Source organism: Oryx dammah, unplaced genomic scaffold (genome assembly GCF_014754425.2).
Source record: "Oryx dammah isolate SB20612 unplaced genomic scaffold, SCBI_Odam_1.1 HiC_scaffold_28, whole genome shotgun sequence".
NCBI classification, from domain to species: Eukaryota; Metazoa; Chordata; class Mammalia; order Artiodactyla; family Bovidae; genus Oryx; species Oryx dammah.
The window spans coordinates 1230433-1256318 of NW_024070212.1; the positions used below are offsets into that span (position 1 = coordinate 1230433).

Below are 25886 nucleotides of genomic sequence, written 5' to 3' on the forward strand. Positions count from 1 at the left end.
GTCGTGTCCGACTCTTTGCGACCCCATGGACAGTAGCCAACCAGGCTCCTCTGTCCATGGGATTTTCCAGGCAAGAATGCTGGAATGGGTTACCATTTCCTTCTCCAGGGGATCTTCCCAACCTAGGGATCGAACCCGGGTCTCCCGCATTGTAGGCAGACTCTTTACTGTCTGAGCCACCAGGGAAGTCTGTCCTTTATAATGTATATTAAATATAACTATATTAGATATAATGTTATTATATTAAAATCTTTTGCCCCTTTAAAAAACCAAGTTGCTTATATTCTTGAGTTTAAAAAATTTATTTATGTAGGCTGCACTGTTTGTTCCTTTGTATGGGCTTTCTCTAGTTGCAGCACGTGGATGCTACTGTTCCTTGCGGTGCACAGGCTTCAGGAGCTGTGGCTGAGTTCAGGAGGCTTACTGCAGTGGCCTCTGGCTGCAGAGCCCAGGCTGTAGGTGCACAGGCTTCAGGAGCTGGGGCTCCTGGGCTGTTAAGAGTGAGGGCTCTGCAGTTGTGGTGCACAGGCTTCATTGCTCTGGGGCATGTGGGATCTTCTAGACCAGGGGTCACACCCATGTCCTTGCACTGGCAGGCAGATTCTTATACACTGCACCAGGAAAGATAGTCCCTTACTATTGAGTTCTAGGAATTTTTTTTTTTTTTGCTGAGTGAACTCCCTGGGAATTTTATACATATAGGATGATGAAGAAAAAAAGAGTTTTAACTTCTCCCCTTTCAAACTGGATGTTTAAAATTATTTTCCATTGTTAAGCTGGCTGTAACTAGACTAATTAGAAATCTGTTACAGCAAACATTCTTCCTTTGTTCCCAATGTCAGGCGGGAAAGCATTCAGTCCTTCCGATTTAGTGTGCTGCTCGCTGTAGGTTTTTCTCTGTAGTTGATGTTCTTTATCAGGTTAGGAAGCCTTCTTCTATTCTAGATTTTTAAAATCATGAATGGGTGCTGGATTTTGTCAAATGCTTTTTCTGTATCTGGTAAGATGATCATGAGAATCTGGTCTTCTATTACTATGGTGTGTTACATTAATTTATGTTCAATTATTAAGCCAACTTTTTATTCCTGGGATAACTCCTTGGTCATGTATAATCTTTTTTATATGTTGCTAGATTTGACTTGTTAAGATTTTGTTGAGGACTTCTGTGTACATTTTCATGAGTGATATGGGTTTATAATCTTTTTCTTATGATATCTTTGTTTGGCTTTAATATCAAGGTAATACTGGCTTCATACAATGAGTTGTTCCACCTCTATCTTCCAGAGGAAACTGCTAAAGATTAACTCTTACTTCTTGCTAAAATATCTGATAGAATTCACTGTTATAGCCATCTGAGTTTAGGCATTCTTTTTGGTTCATTTACTTGTTTTAGGTCTTTTAAAGGTTTTCTATTTCTTGTTGAGTCAGTTTTGGTAATTCCTGTCTTTCTCAAAATTCGTCCATTTCATCTGAGTCACCTAGTTTTGGGGGGCATGAGTTGTTTATACTGTTTTGGTATGCTGCATAATGCAGCGATTCCACTCCTAAATATACACCCTAGAGAAATGAAAACATATAACCACTAAAACTTGTAAACACATACTCATATCAACAGTATTGAAAATGGCCCCAAACTGTAAGTAACGCAAATGACCATCAACTCGTATAATAAACAGAATATGGTATATCCATACAATGAAATACCACTCAATCATTAAAAGGAATGAAGTTCCAATATTACTCTGCAACATGGATAAACCTTGGAAATATCCTAAATGGAAGAAGCAAGATGCAGAAGGTCATGTATTAAACGACTCCATTTACATTTGTCTGAGACAGGCAGATCCGCAGAGATGGAGCAGACTAGTAACCGCCATGGGTACCGGAGGAGTGAACAGGGAGAGACTGATAATAGCTATGGGTCTGTGCATGGTTTATTATGAAACATTATTTCGGAATAAGAATTTGAGGCAGAGCATGTTTAGTTGAGATTTTTAAGGGCTGTGGAATTTTTCCAAGTTCTTAAGACACATAAGAATAGGTATTTTCCTGGAGCAGTACAATCATGATCATTCATTTTCCATTCTAGAAAGGTTTACCAGAAATATTGAATTTAACTTTGGAACACAATGAAAAGAAGTTAAATTAACCAATCATGAGGACTCCAAGGAGAAAATCTTTAGAAAGAAAGTAGAGTGCATTAGATAAACTATAAGATATTGAATGACTTTTGAAAATAATATGCATGAAAGAATATGCTACTTTTGTCAACAGAAAAAAAGAAAGGCTGTATAGAAATGTCAGAGCAAAAGAGGCTATAATAAGAAAGTTATGGTCCAAACAGGAATAAAACTAAAATAGGACATGACTTTGAGCTGACAAGAGGAAGAAAAAATCCATTTGACATCCGACTCTTGTAATCTTCTCTTTCAAGGAGCAGGGTTTAACTGCTGTAAGATTACATTTTTTTACCCTATCTTGGGCTGGCCTTGAACAATATTTATGCAAATTTAATACTACTGTGGGCTTCCCTGCTGGCTCAGTTGTAAAGAATCCACCTGCAATGCAGTAGAGGTGGGTTCGATCCCTGGGTCAAGAAGGGATATTATACTATTTATAATAGTTTATCCTTGCAAAGGAAATGGCAACCCATTCCAATATTTTTACCTGGGAAATCCCATGGACACAGGTGCCTGGTGGGCTACACAGTCCATAGGGTCGCAAAGAGGCAGACAAGACTGAGCGACTAAACCATCCCAATACTATCATGCTCACTTTCTATTGCTATTTAACAAAGTACTACAAACTTGGCAACCTAAAACAACACACAGTTACTATCTTACAGCTTCTGGGGGTCAGGTGTGCAAGCACAGCCTAGCTGGTCCTCTGCAAGGCCACAATAAAGGTACCAGCCAAACTGTTCCATTCTGTTGGCATAACTGGGGAAGAGTATGTTGCCAAGCTCACCTGGGTTGTTGGAAAAAATCATTTGGCAGAATTTGCTTGCTACTCTAGACTAAATGCTGAGCTTCTTTCTGGCTGTTGGCTGAAGGTCAACCTCAAAGTTAGAGGTCACCCCCAGTTACTTGACTTGTGAGGTGGGTCTCTAAAGTAAGTCTGCTAACAAGACAGTCACAAAAGCATGAACACTACGAGACAGACACCATGGTGGGGGCTCACCTTAGACTTGAGAGTTATAAATTCTGATTGTTCATTTAATATTTTGCCTTTGACAATAAGAGTAATGATAGCAAACTTACCCTTATACCATAATAAGAATAGAGAAACATATGAGAAACTATTTTAAATATGAGAATATAAGCAGCACAGGGCTGTGATCCCTGAAGAAAGAGAAACAAATGATGTGGGCCCTTTATTTGGGAGCACTTCCATTTGTTTCTTTTTGGCAGCACTGGGTCTTCACTGCTTTGCATAGGCTTTCTCCAGTTGCAGTGAGTGGGGGCTCCTCTTGGTTGTAGAGCGGGGGCTTCTCATTGTGGTGGTTTCTCTTGCTGTGAGCACAGGCTCTAGGCACAAGGGCTTTAGGAGTTGCAGAATGCAGGCTCAGTAGTTGCTGTACATGGGTTTAGTTGCTCTGCATTGGCAGGTGGATTCTTAACCACTGTGCCACCAGGGAAGTCCCTGGAAGTGCTTGGGGAGGAAACTAAGTAGAGCACAGCAATTTCACTGATTCAGGAGACGAAAACTATGGCTGAATGCCCAAATGGCTGGAGTTTGCAGGAGACAGTAGTGGAAAGGAAGACACTAAATAGAGAAATCTCTCTAGAAATGTACAATAGGGTTTCCTAGAATCCTTAGTTGAATACTAAATTACAAATGCACAGGGAAACACCATGAGTCTAAGCAGGGTGGCTATAAACCGAATGATCCTTGGAATTCATGCAAGACAAGGAGATACTCCTTGTCTAACTACACAGAGAGGAGACACTATTGAGTTGGGCATTCATTAGAGACCCCAGAAGGGTCACCCCTGAAACTAGTGAAGGCTACTTTAGGGCCAATCTAGTAAAGCTTAAAAAATAAGTCTTGAAAGAGTCAAGCTAATCTGTAGTAATCTATCTGCCTGCCAAAACCAACTCAAAAACTCTTTAAAAGAAGACATCAAAATCCTGATGTATAATACCCCTCTCTTAAGTACAGGTAGATCTGTGAATATGTTCGGAGATGCAATAACTCTTCCTTTAACTGGATTATATCATATGACGAAGATGAGAGGACTGATTATCTTATAAGATTCTCTGTAGCAGCTGACTGGATAGAGATTTTCATGTTGCTTTTGAAGAAGCTGCCATGTTTATGATCATGGAGCTAGGACTTGGGGTTAGCCTGTGGGATTTGACTGATTTAGCTGACAGCCAGCGGAAAAAAAAAAAAAAAAAGGGCGGGGTGGGGGGACTTCAGTCCTATAACCATATGGATAGAATTCTGAAAACTAATGAACTTGGAAGTTCTTGGTCGTCATATCAGGTCACAGCCCCAGCCAACATCTTAACTTCAGCCTGATAAATCCCTGAGCAGAGGACTTAGCTCTAATCTATGCTTAAACTTCCAACCTATACGTGGGATAGTAAATGAGTATTGATTTAGGCCACTAAGTTTTAGTAATTGTTATGCACCAACATAAAACTAATATGGTTGGAAAGAAGACAACAATGTCTGCTCTTACCACTTCCCTCAGCTGGAATTTCTAGTCTGTGCAATACTGATCAATTGATGTGAAACAAAACCTATTTCACTGTTATAAAAGATGAAAAATGACTCAAGTATATGAAATGATGTTCAACTTTACATGATTCAAAACCTGAAATTTAAAGTACTCTGAGAGAACTTCCCTGGTGGTCAGTGGTTAAGAATCCACCTGCCAATGTGGTGGATGTGGGTTCTATCCCTGGTCCGAGAAGATTCCACAGGGGCAACCAAGTCCTTGTACCACAACTACTGAGCCTGCGCAATACAACACCCTTGAACTGCAGCTGCTGAGCCCGTGTGCTCTAGAGCCTGCACCCCGCTGCACTGAGAAGTCTGTATACCGCAACTAGAGAGAGCCCATGCGCAGCAACGCCAACCCAGAACAGCCAGAAATAAAAACATAAAGGTACACTGAGATACAACGTCTCACATATCAGACTGGCAAAAATTTAAAAGTGTATAGGCTATGGGGAAGCTGGCCCTCTCATGTATTATTCAATTCAGTTCAGTCGCTCAGTCGTGTCCGACTCTTTGCGACCCCATGAATCGCAGCACGCCAGGCCTCCCTGTCCATCACCAACTCCCGGAGTTCCCTCAAACTCATGTGCATCAAGTCGGTGATGCCATCCAGCCATCTCACCCTTGGTTGTCCCCTTCTCCTCCTGCCCCCAATCCCTTCCAGCATCAGGGTCTTTTCCAATGAGTCAACTCTTCGCATGTATTATTAGTGGGAATGAAAAGAAGTACACTCCTTTTGGAAGGCAATTTGATAGTATCCAACAAAACTACATAGATACCTTTTGACTCAGCAATTCTACTTTTTGAAATTTACCCTCAAGACACACTTCCAACAGTACAAAAATACTTATCCACGAGGTTACTCCTGCAGCATGGTCAATAATTAAAACATATTGGAAACATATTCCAAGTCCATACAACACGAAGGGAGTTAAAATAAAATGTAGTATATCCACATAACGGAGTACTCTACAACAATGAAACAAAATAATGAAGATTTCCATTAACTAATGTGGAGTGATTTTCAGAATATCTGTTAAGCAAAAAAAGGTCACCTAAGTATGCAGGAATGACACAAGTGGGAATGGGACAGAAAGGATACAGAGAATTATGATAGGAAGGAATGACATTTTTCCCAGGAGAACTTTTTGTATAGTCTTGACTTATAAAACAGTTAATATCTCATAGTCTTTTAAAAAATAACAAGGATGGAAGGAAAAACACTAATACTTAATATAAACAAAAAAGAAACTAAATGGAATTTCAAATGAATAACGTAAATACACTTTTGGGTATATAAGAAGAACTAACCCAGATAACTTTTGAACACAGTATTTGAACATCATGTCTTTAGACTTAAGACAAGAACTCTAAACTGAACTGAATTAGTTGGTCTTTTCAGAGGCATGGGTTAGCGATTTTGAAATGCCCTTCTTTTCACTATAGGATTGTGCAATTAAGTAATTTATAATTGTTGATAATGGGAGCCAGGTTACTTGTCACTGAGAAGGGAGTTAAAATATGGAAAGAGATTAGGATAGAAAAGAATGAACGAGAAGATACCGGATTGAAACTGGAGATCTCAGTATGAACTTGGGAATTTTAAGGAGGCTGATTCTAGGCCAGAGGCAGAGAAACTTTAAGATGAGGCTGAAAATCATGTGTGTCAGAAAAATCAGGAAGTACTCAAAGAATGCTAGGGACATGTCAAAAGGGCACAGAAGCCACTTTGAAGTAGTTTTCTTTGGCTAAATCTGGAAAATCTGAATATTAAAATAAAAAGTGATTGTAACCTATTGAATACAGAAAAAAATTTCTGAGTCCACACTGATACAGAAAGATGAATAGGGGAAAAGGAAACGTTCATCCTTAAAGTTGAAAGCCAACTAATAAATGTAAAAGAAATGATGAAATTATATGAGAGTCAGAATAACATAGATTCAGGCAAAAATCATCAATGGACACTAGTATTTGAGGAGCCGGATATCTGCAGTCTCAAACTCCTCATAAGATACTAACTGTAGAAAGTAGAATAACTACTCTTAGAATGTAGAATGTTACTACATTAACAACATACAGTAACTCATACAATGAAAAAATCTGGCAGATACCACCTTAATGAAATTATCAAAGTTAATAACATTGGGACTAACCAACAGCACGTCTCCACATAAGGCATAGAAGGGACTCAACACCACTTCTGTGGGGTTCCTGCCCAAAGCACATCATCTGAATCTAATCATGATAAAACATTTAAGTAAACCCAAATTAAGGGACATGCTACAAAATAACTAGCTATGCTCCTCAAAAATATCAATGCCACTAAACACAAAGATTCAAATTGTCCCAAATTAAATGAAACTAAAGGGACACAGCAACTGAATGCAATACATGATCTTGGATCTTCTTCTGCTGTGGGAACATTACTGACTCAACTGGCAAAATCTTAATGTGAGTCACTTACTAGATAATAGTAACTGAGTCAATGTTAATACCCTGATGTTTTGTAACTACTCTGGTTATATATAGAATTTCTTTCTTATTAAAAAATATATAGTAAAGTATTAGGGGTAGAGGGGTATATCTGTAATTTGCTCTTAAAAACAGTTCAGAAAAAAACCACATACACAAACACAGGAAGAGAAACACACAGATCGGGGAAAAGGAAGAGAGGAAGCAAATACAGTAAAATTTTAATATTTGGAAAATGTAAGGAAGAGATCAAATTGCCAATATCCATTGGATCATCGAAAAAGCAAGAGAGTTCCAGAAAAACATCTATTTCTGCTTTATTGACTATGCCAAAGACTTTGACTGTGTGGATCACAATAAACTGTGGAATAAATATTCTGAAAGGGATGGGAATACCAGACCACCTGATCTGCCTCTTGAGAAACCTGTATGCAGGTCAGGAAGCAACAGTTAGAACTGGACATGGAACAACAGACTGGTTCCAAATAGGAAAAGGAGTACATCAAGGCTGTATATTGTCACCCTGCTTATTTAACTTACATGCAGAGTACATCATGAGAAACGCTGGACTGGAAGAAACACAAGCTGGAATCAAGACTGCCGGGAGAAATATCAATAACCTCAGATATGCAGATGACACCACCCTTATGGCAGAAAGTGAAGAGGAACTAAAAAGCCTCTTGATGAAAGTGAAAGTGGAGAGCGAAAAAGTTGGCTTAAAGCTCAACACTCAGAAAACAAAGATCATGGCATCTGGTCCCACCACTTCATGGGAAATAGATGGGGAAACAGGGGAAACAGTGTCAGACTTTATTTTTTGGGGGCTCCAAAATCACTGCAGGTGGTGACTGCAGCCATGAAATTAAAAGACGCTTACTCCTTGGAAGGAAAGTTATGACCAACCTAGATAGCATATTCAAAAGCAGAGACATTACTTTGCCAACAAAGTCCGTCTAGTCAAGGCTATGGTTTTTCCTGTGGTCATGTATGGATGTGAGAGTTGGACTGTGAAGAAGGCTGAACACCGAAGAATTGATGCTTTTGAACTGTGGTGTTGGAGAAGACTCTTGAGAGTCCCTTGGACTGCAAGGAGATCCAACCAGTCCATTCTGAAGGAGATCAGCCCTGGGATTTCTTTGGAAGGACTGATGCTGAAGCTGAAACTCCAGGACTTTGGCCACCTCATGAGAAGAGCTGACTCACTGGAAAAGACTCTGATGCTGGGAGGGATTGGGGGCAGGAGGAGAAGGGGACGACAGAGGATGAGATGGCTGGATGGCATCACGGACTCGATGGACGTGAGTCTGAGTGAACTCCGGGAGATGATGATGGACAGGGAGGCCTGGCGTGCTGCGATTCATGGGGTCGCAAAGAGTCAGACACGACTGAGCGACTGAACTGAACTGAACTGAACTGAAGGAAGAGATTTGGGATTTCTTCAAACGATTCCTATAACTTTTCTATACGTCTGAAATGATGTTAAAAAAATTAAAGAAAAAGCTGTATGCACAGAGGTATTCATTGTAGTATTCATAATAGTGAAAACTTCATTCATTTAATAACTACTGGGCGTCTCACACTCTAGGTGGTGTGCTGGACGTGAGAAATAAAGTAGTGAACAAGCAAGGCTGGTTATGTGGCTTAGACCCTTGAGGAGTTTCCTGGGATTTAATATTTGGAGGCTCAAACTGGAAAAGTTGGCTACCCTCTGTAGAACTTAACCATGATGTCAGGATATAGAAATGTTTATGAAATTAAAGTACAATCATTTGATATTAAGGCAAATCAAAACTAGAAAAGTAAAGATTATAGTAACAGAGGAAGATATTAAAAGATATTAAGTTTAAAAAAAAAGACACTGTAAATACTTTTAGAATTGTGCATCTATGTACACATAAGAAAAAGATATAAAAACAGTAGTCACGGTGACTTTGTCTTTCCTATTTGAATTTCCCATGTTAAAAATTTTAATGATTAAAGAAAAATTTCATTCCAAAAGTTACTAACATTTCAGAAAATTGTCATAATTAAATGTACATAAATGGGCCAAGTAACTGAGTTTAAGAGAATTTGATTAGTCAGTTAAGATCACCAAAATTTTTTAAATTTCCAGCTAGTTTTAAGTATGTTTATCTTCTTAAAATTACCTTTTGCTTCAGATTTGTGCCATTTAAGAGATGCCATTTAATGCGCCATTTTATGAAATCTGCAAAGCTATTTGTTCTTAATGTCTGAACTATTATGTTTTTTTTTTTTTAAACAAGAGAGGTAGCTTTAAACCTACTGTCATATGACTTATAATTTGTTTGGAAGGTAAACTACACAATTTACCAGTTAATGCAGTTAGGGTAGATAGTAACTGCCGCGGAGGCAGGAATTTCACGTTCCTGGTGACCAACACAATAGCAACCAATCACAACAGTTTGCATATTAAGCTAAGCTGCTGAATACTACACACTCTGGAACAGAAGTTTTTAATTTACCTCTAAGACATCCAGAAATGGCAAGCCTTAGTAAGGTGAGAGCTGATGAGGTTTGTCATTTATAAACCTCCTTGGATTTTACTAAAAACTGAGTATGTCTATTTTGTGAGAGGAAAAGTTTAGAGCTTTCACCAAATTTTCAAAGAGGTCAAAGGCCCAAAAGTTATCAAAGGTACTGCTCTGAATAAACAATATCATGAAATTTTCTAACTTAGAAATTTAATAACTACATAAAACCATTTAATCCAATTTTACATCATGGTTAAGTTAGCAAAATATGAGTGGAAAAAAAATCAAATTTCCCAACTCCAGGTTAAATTAAAGCTTGATTATGAAAGATCATAAATCTATCCAATGAATTACTAGCATATATATCAACCTGGTGAATAATTAGAGAATGTCTTCTGCAATATGTATCACTAAAAAACTTCTGATGACAATACTAATTTGTTTTAGATGTATCTGGAAAATGTGCCATTTAAACAGAAAATATTTATTTGTTTTTACCATGAATATGTCAAACACTAAGCTAGGCACTGACATTTCAAAAATGATAGTCAGATCTTTTGAGATGTACAAAGTCTACTGGAAAAGAAAGAAGTATAAAAATTGTTTATAATATAGGCAGGTGGAAATAATTTCCTGGAGAAGCTAAACAGTATATATCCAAGAAGAAATGATATCTAAGCTGGAGTAGTTTCATCACTAACAGAAAGAAGTGAAGGCTGGGATGGACATTTTATACTGTGGGGATGTTTACAAAGGTACGGAGGATCCTTCCTGTGTTTTGAGGATAGGATGGAGAAAAGACGAGTGGAAGATAAGGTCCAGACTGTAAATAGTTTATGAATTCATGGTGAATTTGGATGTTTTCCTGAATGCAAAAAGCTGAAGCTATTAAACATTTTTAAGGAAAGGAGAAGTTAATTCGAAAAAAAGTAACTCTGAGCCTTCCCTGGTGGCCCAGTGGTTAAGACTTGGCGCTTCCACTGCAGGTTCAATCCCTAGATGGGATCTGCTGCGTGGCACGGCCAAAAAAAAAAAAAAAAAGGTAACGCTGAGGAGCAATGTAAAAGACAAAAGTAAAGTGGGAAAGAAAAAAAGGTAAAATCTTTATGTGAAAGCATTCTTTCTGGAAAAATGTATTATGCCTGATACTTTTTTAAGAGTTCAGGTTTTCATTACAACTTTTTTTTTAAAAAAAGCAATATATATTTTTAGTTAAAACCTTAGTTTACAATTTAATGGCAGATTCTCACAGAAACTTATCATGGGCCTACTATTTGCCTAAGAGCTGCACAGCCTGGTTGCTGCTTACCTGTAACAGAGAGATTAGTTACCGCGGCGCTGGTTAAAGGAAGGACTGGATTGACCGGGAGGGTAGTTGCTGCACTGCTCGTCACAAGGCTTGGTGTGGTTGCCACCTAGAGGTCGGGAGTGAAAACATGCAAAAGCAGTTGAAAACCAAACTTTAAAAATTTAACTCCACACTGCAGGTTTATTTTTTCTACAAACATTTTGAAAATTCCAGATACAACAGAATAAAATTAAACTGTCCAAAAGGAAATTATTTTATTAATTACTCTCTGACCTTGGAATTGAGAAAAGTGGCTTGTGTTGAAAGGCTGCTTTTACTAGATAGTTTTTCAGTAATATTACAAATGGCTTTGCCCAAGTTTTAATGAGAAATTAATTTAAAAATTCCCATATTTCAATTATGTTGAATAAGATATACTCTAAATCATTAAAAAATACTACATCATTATAAGTGATCTAAACAAGAAAACTATTCAAGGGGATCATAGAATTTGGAGCTCTTGATATTACTTCTATTTTCAGCTATGTGGGGGCAAGACTGTCTTGATTTTGTTTCTAATGAAATCTCATTATGGAAAGAATATAAAACGAATTATGGACAGTTTCTTTTTTTGAAATTACATATTGATACACTAAAGAAGCAAATATTGCCTTCCTTCTATCCTATCTTTCCTCCCTTCCTCCTTCTAGTACAAGTAAATCCAAAGCACAAAAGTCATGTACGTAAAACAAGACTGCCTAATACTATCATGCTTATAACTACGATCTGATGAACTGTATGATTAAAGGCTTACCAGTTAACAATCAAAGCTTTCACTGAACAAACTAGGAAGCGCTATTAACGACGACTTTAGTGTGAAAAGTCTCCTTGGCATAGAGTAATATTAAATTAGAAATAAATTAACAAGGAAGTATCAGAAATGCAAACTCAACAATATTCCCATCTTTGGAATCCTGGTTGGAAACATGGCATCACATTCACAATTGTTCTAAAGATCAAGCGAGTCACCTGACAACTGTATGTCCCTTCAGTCTAGGAATACTATTTTAATGTGAACAGCAGAGGTTACTCAATACGGTTATAAATAAAAGGCCCACATCAATACAAACTCAGAGCTAAAGGTTATCTGGGAATTTACTGTCACTTAATCATGTAAGTAAAAGTTTAATAAACTGAGCCTTAGAACCCAAAATGAATAAAGAGCAACTAAAGATTTTTTAGACAACTGAAATTAGCTGCAAACTGACTCCCAGTTATAGAGTAACCTAATAAACTATAGCAGAGAAGAGAATAATGGAACTGCAATGAAATAGGAAAGGATTAAAACTGTTTAAAAAAGAAAGATCAGTTAAGTTCTTGGGTTAACAACGAGATTTCATTACTTTGGTAACATTTAAAATATAAATGTATATACCTTTATTCAACATGAATATATATAATAGATTCCTATAATGATATAAATTCATTTGATAGGTCATTCATAATATAAACATTAGCTACTGAGCGCGTGCCCTTGCATCCCCAATCCTTACCAGTGAGGCTGGGCTGGGGAAAACTGCTTTGATAGGAGAGCTGCTGGTCCCACCACTGCTCGGGGGGTTGATTCTTTTTTCCTTCTGGCGGCGGTTACAAAACCAAACACGTATTACCTCCTTTTCCATGTTAAGTTGATCAGCAATCATGGTGATTTCTTCCGAGGTAGGCTTTTGATTCTGAAGGGGAAAATAATAAAATCACCTGTTGGAAAAACTTTCTGAACTACAGGCATAACCACGTCACTAAATGAATAAGCGAATGGGAGGAGAAACAAGAGAATGAAGCTGGGCTATACAGGGCCGTATTACTCCACATCTAACAAAAAACTTCCATGTTCTAACAAACATACACTTATTAAATGTAGTCATATTAACTTAGAGTGCTGTTCTTGAATATATATATATATGTATGTATATATATATATACACACACACACACATATATTTTTAAGGGCAATTAATCATGAATGAAACTAATGCCTTATTTATTAATGGGAATTTAAGAATTTTTCCAGTGCTTCATACACATAATCTCATTTGGACAATGTGGGGAAGGCAAGAGTTCTGGTTCCAAACACTAGAATTTAGCCAAACCAAACTACTTGTGTTTCCACTGTACATAACATTAGTATTACACAGACAATCCCATGTACATGAAAAGTAAAAACCTCACTAACCTCCAAGAAACTCTTCTCTAAGGCCACACGAATGTTGGTCTCTATGCTGGTGCGTTTCTTCCTCCTACGGTTCAAGCCCTCAATCCCCATCCCTGGAGAATTCAGGGCACTTGGGCTGGAGAGAGCTGAATCAGATGAGAGGTTCTCTGTAAGAAAGAAGAAAACACATAAATCAAATTAGCTGAGCATGATTCATGCACACAATATACATATTAATAACAACCATCAACCAAAATATTTTAGGCTAACAGCAAGTATGGAAGGTTATCATAACTTATATTAGAATGTGTTCACTGCCATGGACCTTCCCACTGCTCTTGCTGGCACTCTCTGTCTCAGGATGGCTCATTAGATTGCCACTGCTATGCTTTGATTTGTCCTGACACAGCAGTCTACTGCTCCTCTCTTTACTCTAAGCTCTACTTCTTCTGCTTTCATGAGAGAGTTCTGCTGTTCTGTTTTGGTTTTGCTTGCTCTTTTATTTATTAACTCTAAGGATGAAAGGAAGAAAACCTGGAAATTATTGACTGTTAAACGTTTATCTTGCAAATGACCTCTCATTTTATTTCACTGGTATTTCTCTCCTTCCCCTCAAACCAAACAATGAAACATTTTTAAACTATTTAAAGTTTAAACAAGATTCGGTCATTTAATAGTTTAATGACCCTGAGCATGTCAGAGACATCTCTGAGTTTCTTTCCACTCTATGTTCTACAAAGGGAACAGACCACAGGTTCTCACCTGTGGAACTCAGTAAGATTACAGATGCTGAGGCCATATGTAGAACAACGAAATCAGACTGTTCAAAGCTGGGAGTTACAGGTTTGTCTTTGCAAAAGACCTGAATTTTGTTCACACCTACAATGAGAACCACAGTCTAGGGGATCTCTATGATTCCTTACAGCTCTAACGGTCTATGATTCTGTGACTCAAAATCCAAAATCTCCAAAGGGAAACTGTAGCATAAAGCATGTAAGTTAAAACTAATAGCTCAATTTTTTAATGTATAAAAAAGTGGTCATTTAAAAAAAATCAAAGTGTAATTGATTTACAATATTTTATTTGTTTCCGGTATATAGCAAAGTGATTCAGTTATAAATACATTCTTTCAGATTGTATTTCACTATAGAGTATTACAAGATGTTGAATATAATTCTCTGTACAATACAGCAGGTCTTTGTTGTTTATCTATGGAGAGTAGTAATTTGTATTTTTTGTATTTATTAAACTCATACTCCTAATACGTCCTTCCCTCCCTCTCCAATTTTTGGTAACTATAAGTTTTTTTTTTCTATGTCTGTGATTCTGTTTCTACATGAATACAGATTTGTATTGTTTTTTGGATTCCACATATAAGTGGTATCATATAGTACTTGTCTTTGACTTATTTACTAAATATAATATTCTCTAGGTCCAGTCATGCTGTTGTAAATGGTAACATTTCATTCTTTTTCATGGTTGAGTAACAGTCCATTGTATAGACATACCAATGTGTGGTCACTTTTAATGACAAAGCAGAAATACTATCAGGAACAAATTTATAATAATCCATGGAGGAAGAACCAATAAACTTGTTTTTCAAGTTTATTTAAATACATAGGCCTTCTTAGCCTCTTCAACTTCCTTCAACTGTCTCTCATTCTGGGCTCAAATACAAGAAATGTTCCAAAGCTAAAAACTACTGCTGATTATGTACCTTGTGATTACTAGATTATTAAAATGAATTAGCTCTCTAATTTATGTAGTCATAATTTATGTTGATCCTCCCAAAATTAGTGAGCTTTAAGATTCTGTAATATCAATAATGTAATAAGAAATATAATCCCCATTTATACAACAATCCCTCCTGTAAAATTTCAATGACCAGCCAGGAAATATATATATATTTTATATATTTACCCACCTGCATCATTTAGCCACTTCTCCAAAAGTGGCTTTAATTTGCACATGTTCTTAAAGCTGAGGTTCAAGGCTTCAAAACGAGAGATGGTAGTTTGGCTGAAGTCATTTCCATACAGTTTACCCATAGCAAGCCCAACATCGCCCTGTAGAATAATACAGAACAGGAAAGGAGAGAGAGAGAAGATTCATGGAATGTTTATGGTCTTCACTCGAGGGTGCTGCTCCAGTAACTGTTCTAGACAAAGAATCAACAATCATTCCATTTACCGGGTTCCACAAAAACATCCATCCCTAAGCTAGCACAGTATTCCAGTGAAGGTTTCTGTTAATTAGGCCTCAATGGTGACAACATTCAAAACTGTTCCATATTCTCTCCATATTGAATCTCTTCTTAATAATTGAAACATCAAGTATTTCTGCTAACTCTCAAAAGGTAGTGCTGATATTCTACCAAGTAACTGATGCAACCAAAGTGATCTAAGTAATCTTTAAAAATCAGTTAACTTGTATCACCTACAGGGTTTATAGATGTAACTGTATGGATAACCTTAGATATTTCTGAACTAATCCAACTTCACATAAATCACTTTAAATCTTAGAAATTATGCTTTGTTCTTTAATTTTTTTTCCTGTAAAGTTATTTCTGGAAGCTGTGAAAAAAAATCTCCTTTGCACTCTTAGTTTGGATTTCAAAGTTTGTTATAAAAACCAGGTATTCTAAAAAGACTACTTCTGTAACCATTATAGAAATTCACAGTAGAGAGTTTTGACCCATTTAGTCAAAACCTTTATGGGCACTGGAAACTTGGTAACCTTATAGCAATAGAACAATGATCCCCTGAATATACTGCAAAAAATATCTTTCTCGATAAGCCTTTGAAATGTATGGAGGGCTTTTCCTCCAGCTGAAACCTCTCTTATTGTATATATATAGGTAATACAAAGTGTCAGTCGCTCAACTGTGTCTGACTCTTTGTGATCCCGTGAACTGTAGCCTCTGTCCTTTGGATTCTCCAGTCAAGAACACTGGAGTGGGTAGCCATTCCCTTCTCATGGGATCTTGCTGACCTAGGGATGGAACTTGGGTCTCCTGCATCACAGGCGGGTTCTTTACTGTCTGAGCCACCAGTTATATGGTAGAAATAATGCACACTCTCATTTAAAATAGTTTAGTGACAAGACAGAAAGGCAACATTTCTGGTCCAAAATACTACATAGCTAATTCTACTAAGACAGTCAACTCCCAACTATCTTGGCAACACTCATTTTGAATTACGAATATCTCACTCCTTTGATTTATCTCTTCTATAAACCACCTTTTGGATAGAACATTGTCTATTAGCACTTACATAAGGGGTTAGTCAGTGAAATGAAAGAATATTTCTTTTTAAACTCCATTTTCTTACTGGTGAGCAAACTGTATCAAAAAGTTTAACAGAGGAGAAATGTTGGATAAAGATAAAATGAGACTTTGAGAATACTTGAACTGGGGGCAGGAGGAGAAGGGGACGACAGAGGATGAGATGGCTGGATGGCATCACCGACTCGATGGACGTGAGTTTGAGTGAACTCTGGGAGCTGGTGATGGACAGGGAGGCCTGGCGTGCTGTGGTTCATGGGGTCACAGAGTCGGACACGACTGAGCGACTGAACTGAACTCCAACTGATCTATATTCTAATCTTTCCCACAGAATAGCTACCAGCTGCGTGTGTAATTTAAATTGATTCAAAGAAGATAAACTAGAAGGTTTCACTGACAGCTCCAAATATACTGTCTCACAGAAGCAGAGCAGAAGCAGACCATCACATGTAAATGCTTTCCTTGTCTAAATAGCAACAAATGCCTCAGTTAATATACTGCTAAATCGTTTCAGTCGTGTCCGACTCTGTGGGACCCCATAGATGGGGGCCCACTGTCCCTGGGATTCTCCAGGCTGGAACACTGGAGTGGGCTGCCATTGCCTTCTCCGAGTTAATATGCTAATTTTCACTAATTTGCTATCAGATGGTTTAGTGCTTCCGTAATACACAACCACCTTGGGCTCTCCCTCACAGGGTAAATGTTTGAGCAGTGAACTCATACATAATCTGAACTAAATAATATCACTTTGATTTTTTTATTTTAAAAGCAGAGAAAAAGAGGAATGAAGATTGAGATTAGGAAATAATGAATGTATCACATGTGGAGGGATGGTGTTAGAATATGGCATGCCTTCTAATTATGTAATAACAGCTACAGCAATCCTTTAATAACAAATTATGTAGTTAGAAAATACTGTTTAAAACACCTAATAACGTGTATATTTCCTCAAGAGAACAGGAATTTGTTTGTTTCAACTAATAACTTGAATGCCTAACTTACCCTCTAAGTGAATGAATATAAGCTGCATACAAAGCAATGTTTAAAAAAACTACAGTTGAGGTATCTGACATAAAACACGTTGATCTTCCCATCCTGCGTCAGTAATGTGCACCTTAATCCACACAGTCAAGGTCTGTGAAATGTTGCCACTGTTAAGTCAAAGTCATTTGAAAAATAAGGAAGCGATGTGTCAAATAATAGGATAAAACCATAAGCAGAACACCAGATCACAGGGAAGCTCCTTTATCAAAAAAAGAGAGAGGGACTTTCCTGCTAGTGCAGTGGTGAAGAATCTGCCTTGCAATACAGGGGATGTGGGTATGACCCCTGACCGGGCAACGAGGTGCCAGAAGCCCGTGCATCACGAGAGCCCACACGCCTCTGTGAAAGGTCCTGCATGAGGTGACAAAGGTCTGTGTGCCACAATTAAGACCCCACACAGCCAAATACATAAATACTAAAAAAACAGGTGAGAGAGAGAGAAAGAGAAAAAGAGAGAGAAACAACACTGCCAGTGTGTTGGGTCAAATGCCACAGAAAGGCAAACCACTATTTGGTATAAAAGTTAAAAGTTTTTAAAAGCCTTAACAGTCCTGCCGTATCACTCGGACAACAATCTCCTAGGAAACGAAGAGTATGCTATGCTGATAGCTTAAGAGCTGAAGCACTGCTAAACATGCCAACCTGATACTTATTTAAGCTTATTAACTTATTTCTTCCAATCTAGTTCTATATTATCTTAGCTTTCTTTTTAAAAGCCAGTCAGATGGTTTAGATAGTTCAAAAGTACTAAAAACTTTGTGAATTACAATTTGTTTCCTCATAACTGAGACTCTTCACAAATATGCATTTTCTCTAAATTTATTATATCTATTAAAAAACATTTTATGTTCTCAGTATATAATGTTTCTTTGAGCTAAAGTAAATTACCAAAGAAATACAGGGAACAAAACACGGATGTCATTCTTGATTTTTTATCTACCAGAGTAGGTGGTATGTTACAACACTTTCAACATAAAATAATTTGGATAATACTTTAGTGCTGGCTTAAATTTCAAACAGTAATTATATTCTCTGGGGAAAAAACCATCAGGCTTTTCCTGATTCTATTGAAATACCCAATCTAATCTATACTTCAGTAATTTTATTTCACCTAATGATCTTGCTATGGCCAGTGCATTCTCTTGGCCGAACTCTATTAGCCTTTGCTGTTCTGTATTCCAAGGCCAAATTTGCCTGTTACTCCAGGTGTTTCTTGACTTCCTACTTTTGCATTCCAACAACATAAGAGAAGACTCTACACATGGACATCACCAGATGGTCAACACCAAAACCAGACTGATTATATTCTTTGCAGCCAAAGATGAAGAAGCTCGATACAGTCAGCAAAAACAAGACTGGAAGCTGACTGTAGCTCAGATCATGAACTCCTTATTGCCAAATAAAAATTTAAATTGAAGAAAGTAGAGAAAACTACTAGACCATTCAGGTATGACCTAATTCAAATCCCTTATGACTATACACTAGAAGTGAGAAATAGATTTAAGGGATTCGATCTGATAGACAGAGTGCCTGATGAACCATGGATGGAGATTTGTGGCATTGTACAAGAGACAGGGATCAAGACCATCCACAAGAAAAAGAAATGCAAAAAAGCAAAATGGCTGTCTGAGGGGGCCTTACAAATAGCTGTGAAAAGAAGGGAAGTGAAAAGCAAAGGAGAAAAGGAAAGATATACCCATTTGAATGCAGAGTTCCAAAGAACAGCAAGAAGAGACAAGAAAGCCTTTCTCAGTGATCAGTGCAAAGAAATAGAGGAAAACAATAGAATGGGAAAGAATAGAGATCTCTTCAAGAAAATTAGAGATACCAAGGGAACATTTCATGTAAAGATGGGCTCATTAGAGGACAGAAATGGTATGGACCTAACAGAAGCAGAAGATATTAAGAAGAGGTGGCAAGAATACACAGAAGAACTGTACAAAAAAGATCTTCACAACCCAAATAATCATGATGGTGTGATCACTCACCTAGAGCCAGACATCCTGGAATGCGAAATTCCAGTTGAGCTATCTCAAATCCTGAAAGATGATGCTGTGAAAGTGCTGCACTCAATATGCCAGCAAATTTGGAAAACTCAGCAGTGGCCACAGGACTGGAAAAGGTCTGTTTTCATTCCAATTCCAAAGAAAGGCAATGCCAAAGAATGTTCAAACTATCGCACAACTGTACTCATCTCACACGCTAGTAAAGGAATGCTCAAAATTCTCCAAGCTGGGCTTCAGCAATTCGTGAAACGTGAACTTCCAGATGTTCAAGCTGGTTTTAGAAAAGGCAGAGGAACCAGAGATCAAGTTGCCAACATCCGCTGGATTATCGAAAAAGCAAGAGAGTTCCAAAAAAACATCTATTTCTGCTTTGTTGACTATGCCAAAGCCTTTGACTGTGTGGATCACAATAAACTGGAAAATTCTGAAAGAGATGGGAATACCAGACCACCTGAACTGTCTCTTGAGAAACCTGTATGCAGGTCAGGAAGCAACAGTTAGAACTGGACATGGAACCTGGTTCCAAATAGGAAAAGGAGTACGTCAAGGCTGTATGTTGTCACCCTGCTTATTTAACTTCTAGGCAGAGTACATCATGAGAAATGCTGGGCTGGATGGAGCACAAGCTAGAATCAAGATTGCCAGGAGAAATATTAATAACCTCAGATATGCAGATGACACCAGCCTTATGGCAGAAAGTGAAGAGGAACTAAAGAGCCTCTTATGAAAGTGAAAGAGGAGAGTGAAAAAGTTGGCTTAAAGCTCAACATTCAGAAAACAAAGATCATGGCATCTGGTCCCATCACTTCATGGGAAATAGATGGGGAAACAGTGGCTGACTTTATTTTTCTGGGCTCCAAAATCACTGCAGATGGTGATTGCGGCCATGAAATTAAAAGACGCTTACTTCTTGGAAGCAAAGTGACCAACCTAGACAGCATATTAAAAAGCAGAGACATTACTCTGCCAATAAAGGTCTGTTTAGTCAAGGCTATGGTTTTTTCAGTGGTCACGTATGGATGTGAGAGTTGGACTGTGAAGAAAGCTGAGCACCGAAGAATTGATGCTTTTGAACTGTGGTGTTGGAGAAGACTCTTGAGCGTCCCTTGGACTGCAAGGAGACCCAACCAGTCCGTCCTAAAGGAGATCAGTCCTGGGTGTTCATTGGTAGGACTGATGTTGAAGCTGAAACTCCAATACTTTGGCCACCGAAGCAAAGAGCTGACTCATTTGGAAAAGACCCTGATGCTGGGAAAGACTGAGGGCAGGAGAAAGGGATCAAGAGGACGAGATGGTTGGATGGCATCATTGACTCAATGGACATGGGTTTGAGTGGACTGTGGAAGTTGGTGATGGACAGGGAGGCCTGTGTGCTGTGATTCATGGGGTTCTAAAGAGTTGGACATGACTGAGCGATTGAAGTGAATAATCTTGCATCACTTTACATAAATGTCATTCAGTTTAATTATTTTCCTGCTTTATCTGTGACACGTTAATCTAAGAGTAAGTCAGCAGGAATGGTTAGAACAACAAGCTATATACCTAGAGCTTTAAAGGTTTAAACCATTAAATTCATTCTACTTTAAAAACCCTCTGTTAGGTGACATTTTAAAATTTAGTTTGGATTTTGATTAATCTGGATTTTTCACCTTCAACAGATCCCTATTTAGTTGATCAGCCTCAGCTTGGTATTACTGTGTATTTGTGTGTGTATGTGTTTCCATTACTCCTTTCTTTTATCCACAAACTATTTTAAACAAGTCTTTCAAATATTTCCCCTTTCAGCTACTATAAAAGGAATAAAGTAATCTTTATTCCTCTCATTCTTACTTATATACAACACGAAGGGCTAGAACCAAACGTTTTTCAAATGACACAACCCTCAGTATATTACAGTTATTTCATTCCCCAACATAATCTCTTAAATTCTCACCATTTATCGGTATAATTCTAATTTCAGAAGCCTGTGTTCTGAGAGAAATGTTAACAATTTTAGCATCACAGTAAATTGTATATTTATACATGAATAAAAATGATGAAAGTCTTAACTTATAAATGTAGGAAATGGCTAAGAAAAAGTTACAGTCCAAAATTAAAAACAAACCTGAGAAATACACGGCTCCTTAGAAGTGTCTTTGGACATGGAATGCAAACATTTGGACCTGGCCAAGGAAGGAAGCCTAAGTTAAAGGTAGGTTCATCCTACCTGAGTGAATCCAAGTTTGATTCGTCTTTGTTTGAAGGTCTTGGCAAACTGCTCAAGCTCCTCAAGATCACTGGGCTCCTCCAAGCTGGGAGTATCAATCCGCTTTGGTGTTGCCTGGCTCTGTGGAAGTGTCTGAATTGGGGTGGCTGCTATTGTGCGTGTTGGGGTTGCTGGCTGTTAGAGAAGGAACAGAAGAATAAGAACAAACATACACTAGGACATTCAAGTTTATATCTGGAATGCTGCAAGTAAACAATTTACAGGAACAGCTACACTCAAGAACTATGAAGACCATGCAACACTGGCAGGCACAACGTGACACCAGTGAGCAAAGCAGAGTGTGCGCCACATGCGCTACAATTAGTCAGGGACAGACACGCACATCTGCGGAAAAGACCTGAGTGTGCAAAAGTGAGATCCGTTATCCCTGAGCTTTCAAATGGTCTGAATACACACATCTCATGTCATTTAAGAAATCAGTCTTTATTTTTAAGAACCTGTATCACAAATATGTCACTTAAACCATAAGTTTCAACAGCAGGAACCATCCCTGTCTTATCACTATCATATCTCCTACTTGTAACAGAATATTATAAAAAATAAGATTATTAAAACCTATTTTAAGGGGGAAAAACAAATCACCTATAGTTTAAATAACTTAATAGCTTCATTTCTGACTATTTGTTCAAGTTTTCTTCCATAGAGCTTCATTTTTACGCTGTTAAATTTATCCATAACCTCTGGAAGTTTTCTTCCTCCCACACATCTACTGATCCATTGTTAACCTTAACTGTAATTATAGTAACAAAATTTTATACTCTGCTCTTCTCTCTTAACATTAGGTTTCAATTTTTTCTACTATGTTGTTTCAGTCATCATAATTGTCAAAGCTGGGCTGAAAGGTAATAAAATCATAATAATTTTTTTAACCATTTATCATTAGACATTTTTCATTTGTTTTTACTAACATAGATGATACCACAATGAAACCCTGTGCATACAGTCATTTTTTCCACCTAATTAGTTCCTTGAGATAAATTCACAAAGGACTTTTCTGTAACTGGATAAAGAGTATACCATACACAATTTCGTGGCTTCTGGCACACATCATAATGCTGGTTCTCAGAATACAATATTTTCCACATGATTTGTGTTAGCAGTTTTAAAAAATGTTTCACTAATTCAGGAATAAACTGCACTTTGCTAATGCCTTAATTCTTATTTCTTATTACTTAAAGCCAAAATTTTCCCATGTGTTAATTATTACCTGTGCTTCCTTTCATGTGAATTAACTTTACATCCATAATCCATTTCTATATTAATGGTATCCTTATTCTCAAAGAGCTCATCAAATGTTATCGATTAAGCCTTTGTCTGTTGTATTAATACAAATACTTTTCCCACTCTGCTTTTCTCCTTTTATTTTTCAGTGTAAGTTTTGAATTATCATTTGGGTGAACTATTTTTTCTTCCTCAGTATCTGCTGTTGCTTCAAATCTGAGAAAGCTTTGACTTATTTCTAGCTAAAAATATCCTGCTTTTTTTATGTCTTTAAAAATGTTTAATTATTTAAATCCATCCAAAGTTTATTTGGGGACATACGGGTATAATATCTTTTTTGACTCACGAGCTCCAAGTAGAACCCTCCTTCTGAGTACTCACTAGCGACAGGTGCTGCCCTGACTGCGCGAGAACTGCTCAGCTAACCCTCCCTGTCAACAGAAGCCCAGGTGAGAGGTTACAGGACAGGATTACAGATGGAGTCTCTGGTTGTGTACTTTTTTCCTTATAATTTTAGTGCGTCGTATACCCCTAAAATTTACCTCATTAGTAATATGCTCTCTCCAACTGAACTAACTGCCCCTGTAAACTACTTAATAGGAATTGCACATGTCTACACTCGGGGTAAGTGCCTCTCTATCATCCCTCTTCAATGAAGACAACAAAATTAATCTCTCTGGCATGATGACACTGAGAAAATTTTAACCTGACCATCTGGAGGAACCTAAAACTTTACCAACCAAGTTAGAGTCCTATGTGGTTATAACTTCCCAGAGAAACTGGTTGCTGGTTAGAGATGTGTCTCAACTATCAGGCAATTGCTTTATTTCCAGGCTTGAAGTAGCCCCATTCTCAAATAATAAAGGACTAAAAATAGCTTGGGTACCTTTTGGTGGAGTGGTTACAGATAAGTTACCCCAACTCCAGAAACCTCAGGCTGGACTGGGCCAGATCTAGAAATAGTAGAGTAAAATTCAGTGAGCAGGAGTCAGGATGAAGCTATCAGCCCTGCCACTGTTTACAAAGCTTACAGGTCAAAAAGGAACTGCTGTATAGGTTTTCTTTTCAACCTCATTTTCATAATTCTGCTTATTCACAATTAAATGCACCATTTAAAAGTGTACAGTTGGATGGGTTTTGACAACTATATTTAGTCATAAAACTCTTACAAGCGATTGAGATGCAGAAAATTTCCATCACCCTCAAAAGTTTCCTGGGCCCTTTGTTGTCAATCCTCACCCCTAGCCCCCATCCCCTGGCAACCACTGATTTGATTTCTGTCCCTATAGCTTTGTTGTAAAATGCCATATAAATTGAGTCATGCAGTATACAGTTTTTTATGTTTGTCTTCTTTCACCTGGCATAATGCTTTTGAAATTCACACATGATGTTGAATGTATCGTAAGTACATTTCTTTCTATGGCTGAGTAGCAATCCATCGTATAGATATGTCAACATTTATGTTATCTATTCACCAGCTGATGGATGTTTAGGCTGTTCATAAAAGCTCTATGAGCATTCATATACAGGCCTTTGTGTGAGCAAATGCACTCATTTCTGAGAGTACAGCTGCTGAGTCATAAGGTGTATTTAACTTGATAAGAAACCACCAAGTTCTTCTCTAAAGGGCCTGCATCAATCCACAACCCCAGTGGCACTGTTTAAGAGCTGGGTTTGCTTTATATTCTCATCAACACTTGGTATTATCATAGTCTTTAATTTTGCCCGTTCTACTGGGTATGTAGTGATATTTCATTTGCATTTTCCTCGTGACTAATAATTTTGAGCATCTTTTTAATACATTTATTGGGTATTTAACGTGCCTTCTTTGGTAAAATATCTTCAAATATTTTGCACACACCCCCTTGAAAAACCAAACAGGTTGTCTTATTGTGCTGTATGAGTTCTTTATATAATCTGGATGTAAGTCTTTTATTTTTATAAGTTTCAAGAATATTTTCTTCCAGTCTGTGGCTTTTCTTTTCATTCTTTCAACAGAAGCTTTTAATTTTTATGAAATTAAATTTATTACTTTTTTTCTTTTATGGTTAGTGCTTTTTGTGTCCCACTTAAGAAATTACCTTATCCAGGGACACAAAGGTTTTCCCTTTTCTTCTAGAAGTTTAGGTCTGCAACCCATTTCAAATTAATCTTTGTATATCACTGTGAAGAAGAGGGTGACAGAGGATGAGATGGTTGGATGACATTACTGCTTCAGTGGACGTGAACCTGGGCAAACTTCGGGAGATAGTGAGGGACAGGGAGGCCTCGAGTGCTGCAATCGATGGGCTCTCAAAGAGTCGAACGTGACTGAGCGACAACAACAGTATTGTGAAATAAGGAGTGCGGTTCTTTTTTTTTCTGCCTATGGATAGCCAGTTGGTTCTTGATAATGCAAGTCTATTGGACTTCTGCTCTATTTCTATTCACATGCCATGATCACACTGTCTTTCTTACCATAGTTGGGTAATAATTCTGGACAACGAGTAATCCTTTAACTTTCTCACTTTTCAAAATTGTTTGGCTATTCCATGACCTCTTCAATTCTGTACAAATGTTAGAAACACCACACTTATTTCTTCAAAGAAAGCTGTAGATATTAATTGGCATTGTGTTGAATTTATAGATCAATTTGGAGAGATCTTATTTTACCAATCGAAGTCTTCATGAACACATTACATCTCTCCATTTACTCAGGTCTTCTTCAATTTCACTCAGCAAGATTTGTAGTCTTCAATGTATAGGTCTTATAAACATTTTGTTAAATTTATTCTTAATTACTGCAAATATTTTTCTTCTTAATTACAATTTCCAAATGATTTTTATTAATATACAGATTTTTGTCTATTGACTTTTGTATCTTGCTTGCTAAGT

The 25886-nt window shown here is 37.5% G+C and overlaps 1 protein-coding gene across 1 annotated transcript in view; it reads right to left on the minus strand.

The window, feature by feature from the left end:
- The window catches only part of POU2F1 (POU class 2 homeobox 1), a 204433-nt gene that overhangs the window by 20911 nt on the left and 157636 nt on the right, over window positions 1-25886 (minus strand). Inside the window, exons 9-13 of the mRNA XM_040229954.1 lie at window positions 21732-21905; window positions 15117-15258; window positions 13214-13359; window positions 12534-12713; window positions 11002-11107 (exon numbers count right to left, since the gene is read on the minus strand). Of these exons, the coding sequence (XP_040085888.1) occupies window positions 11002-11107; window positions 12534-12713; window positions 13214-13359; window positions 15117-15258; window positions 21732-21905 (748 nt within the window). The remainder of the gene's footprint in view (window positions 1-11001; window positions 11108-12533; window positions 12714-13213; window positions 13360-15116; window positions 15259-21731; window positions 21906-25886) is intronic.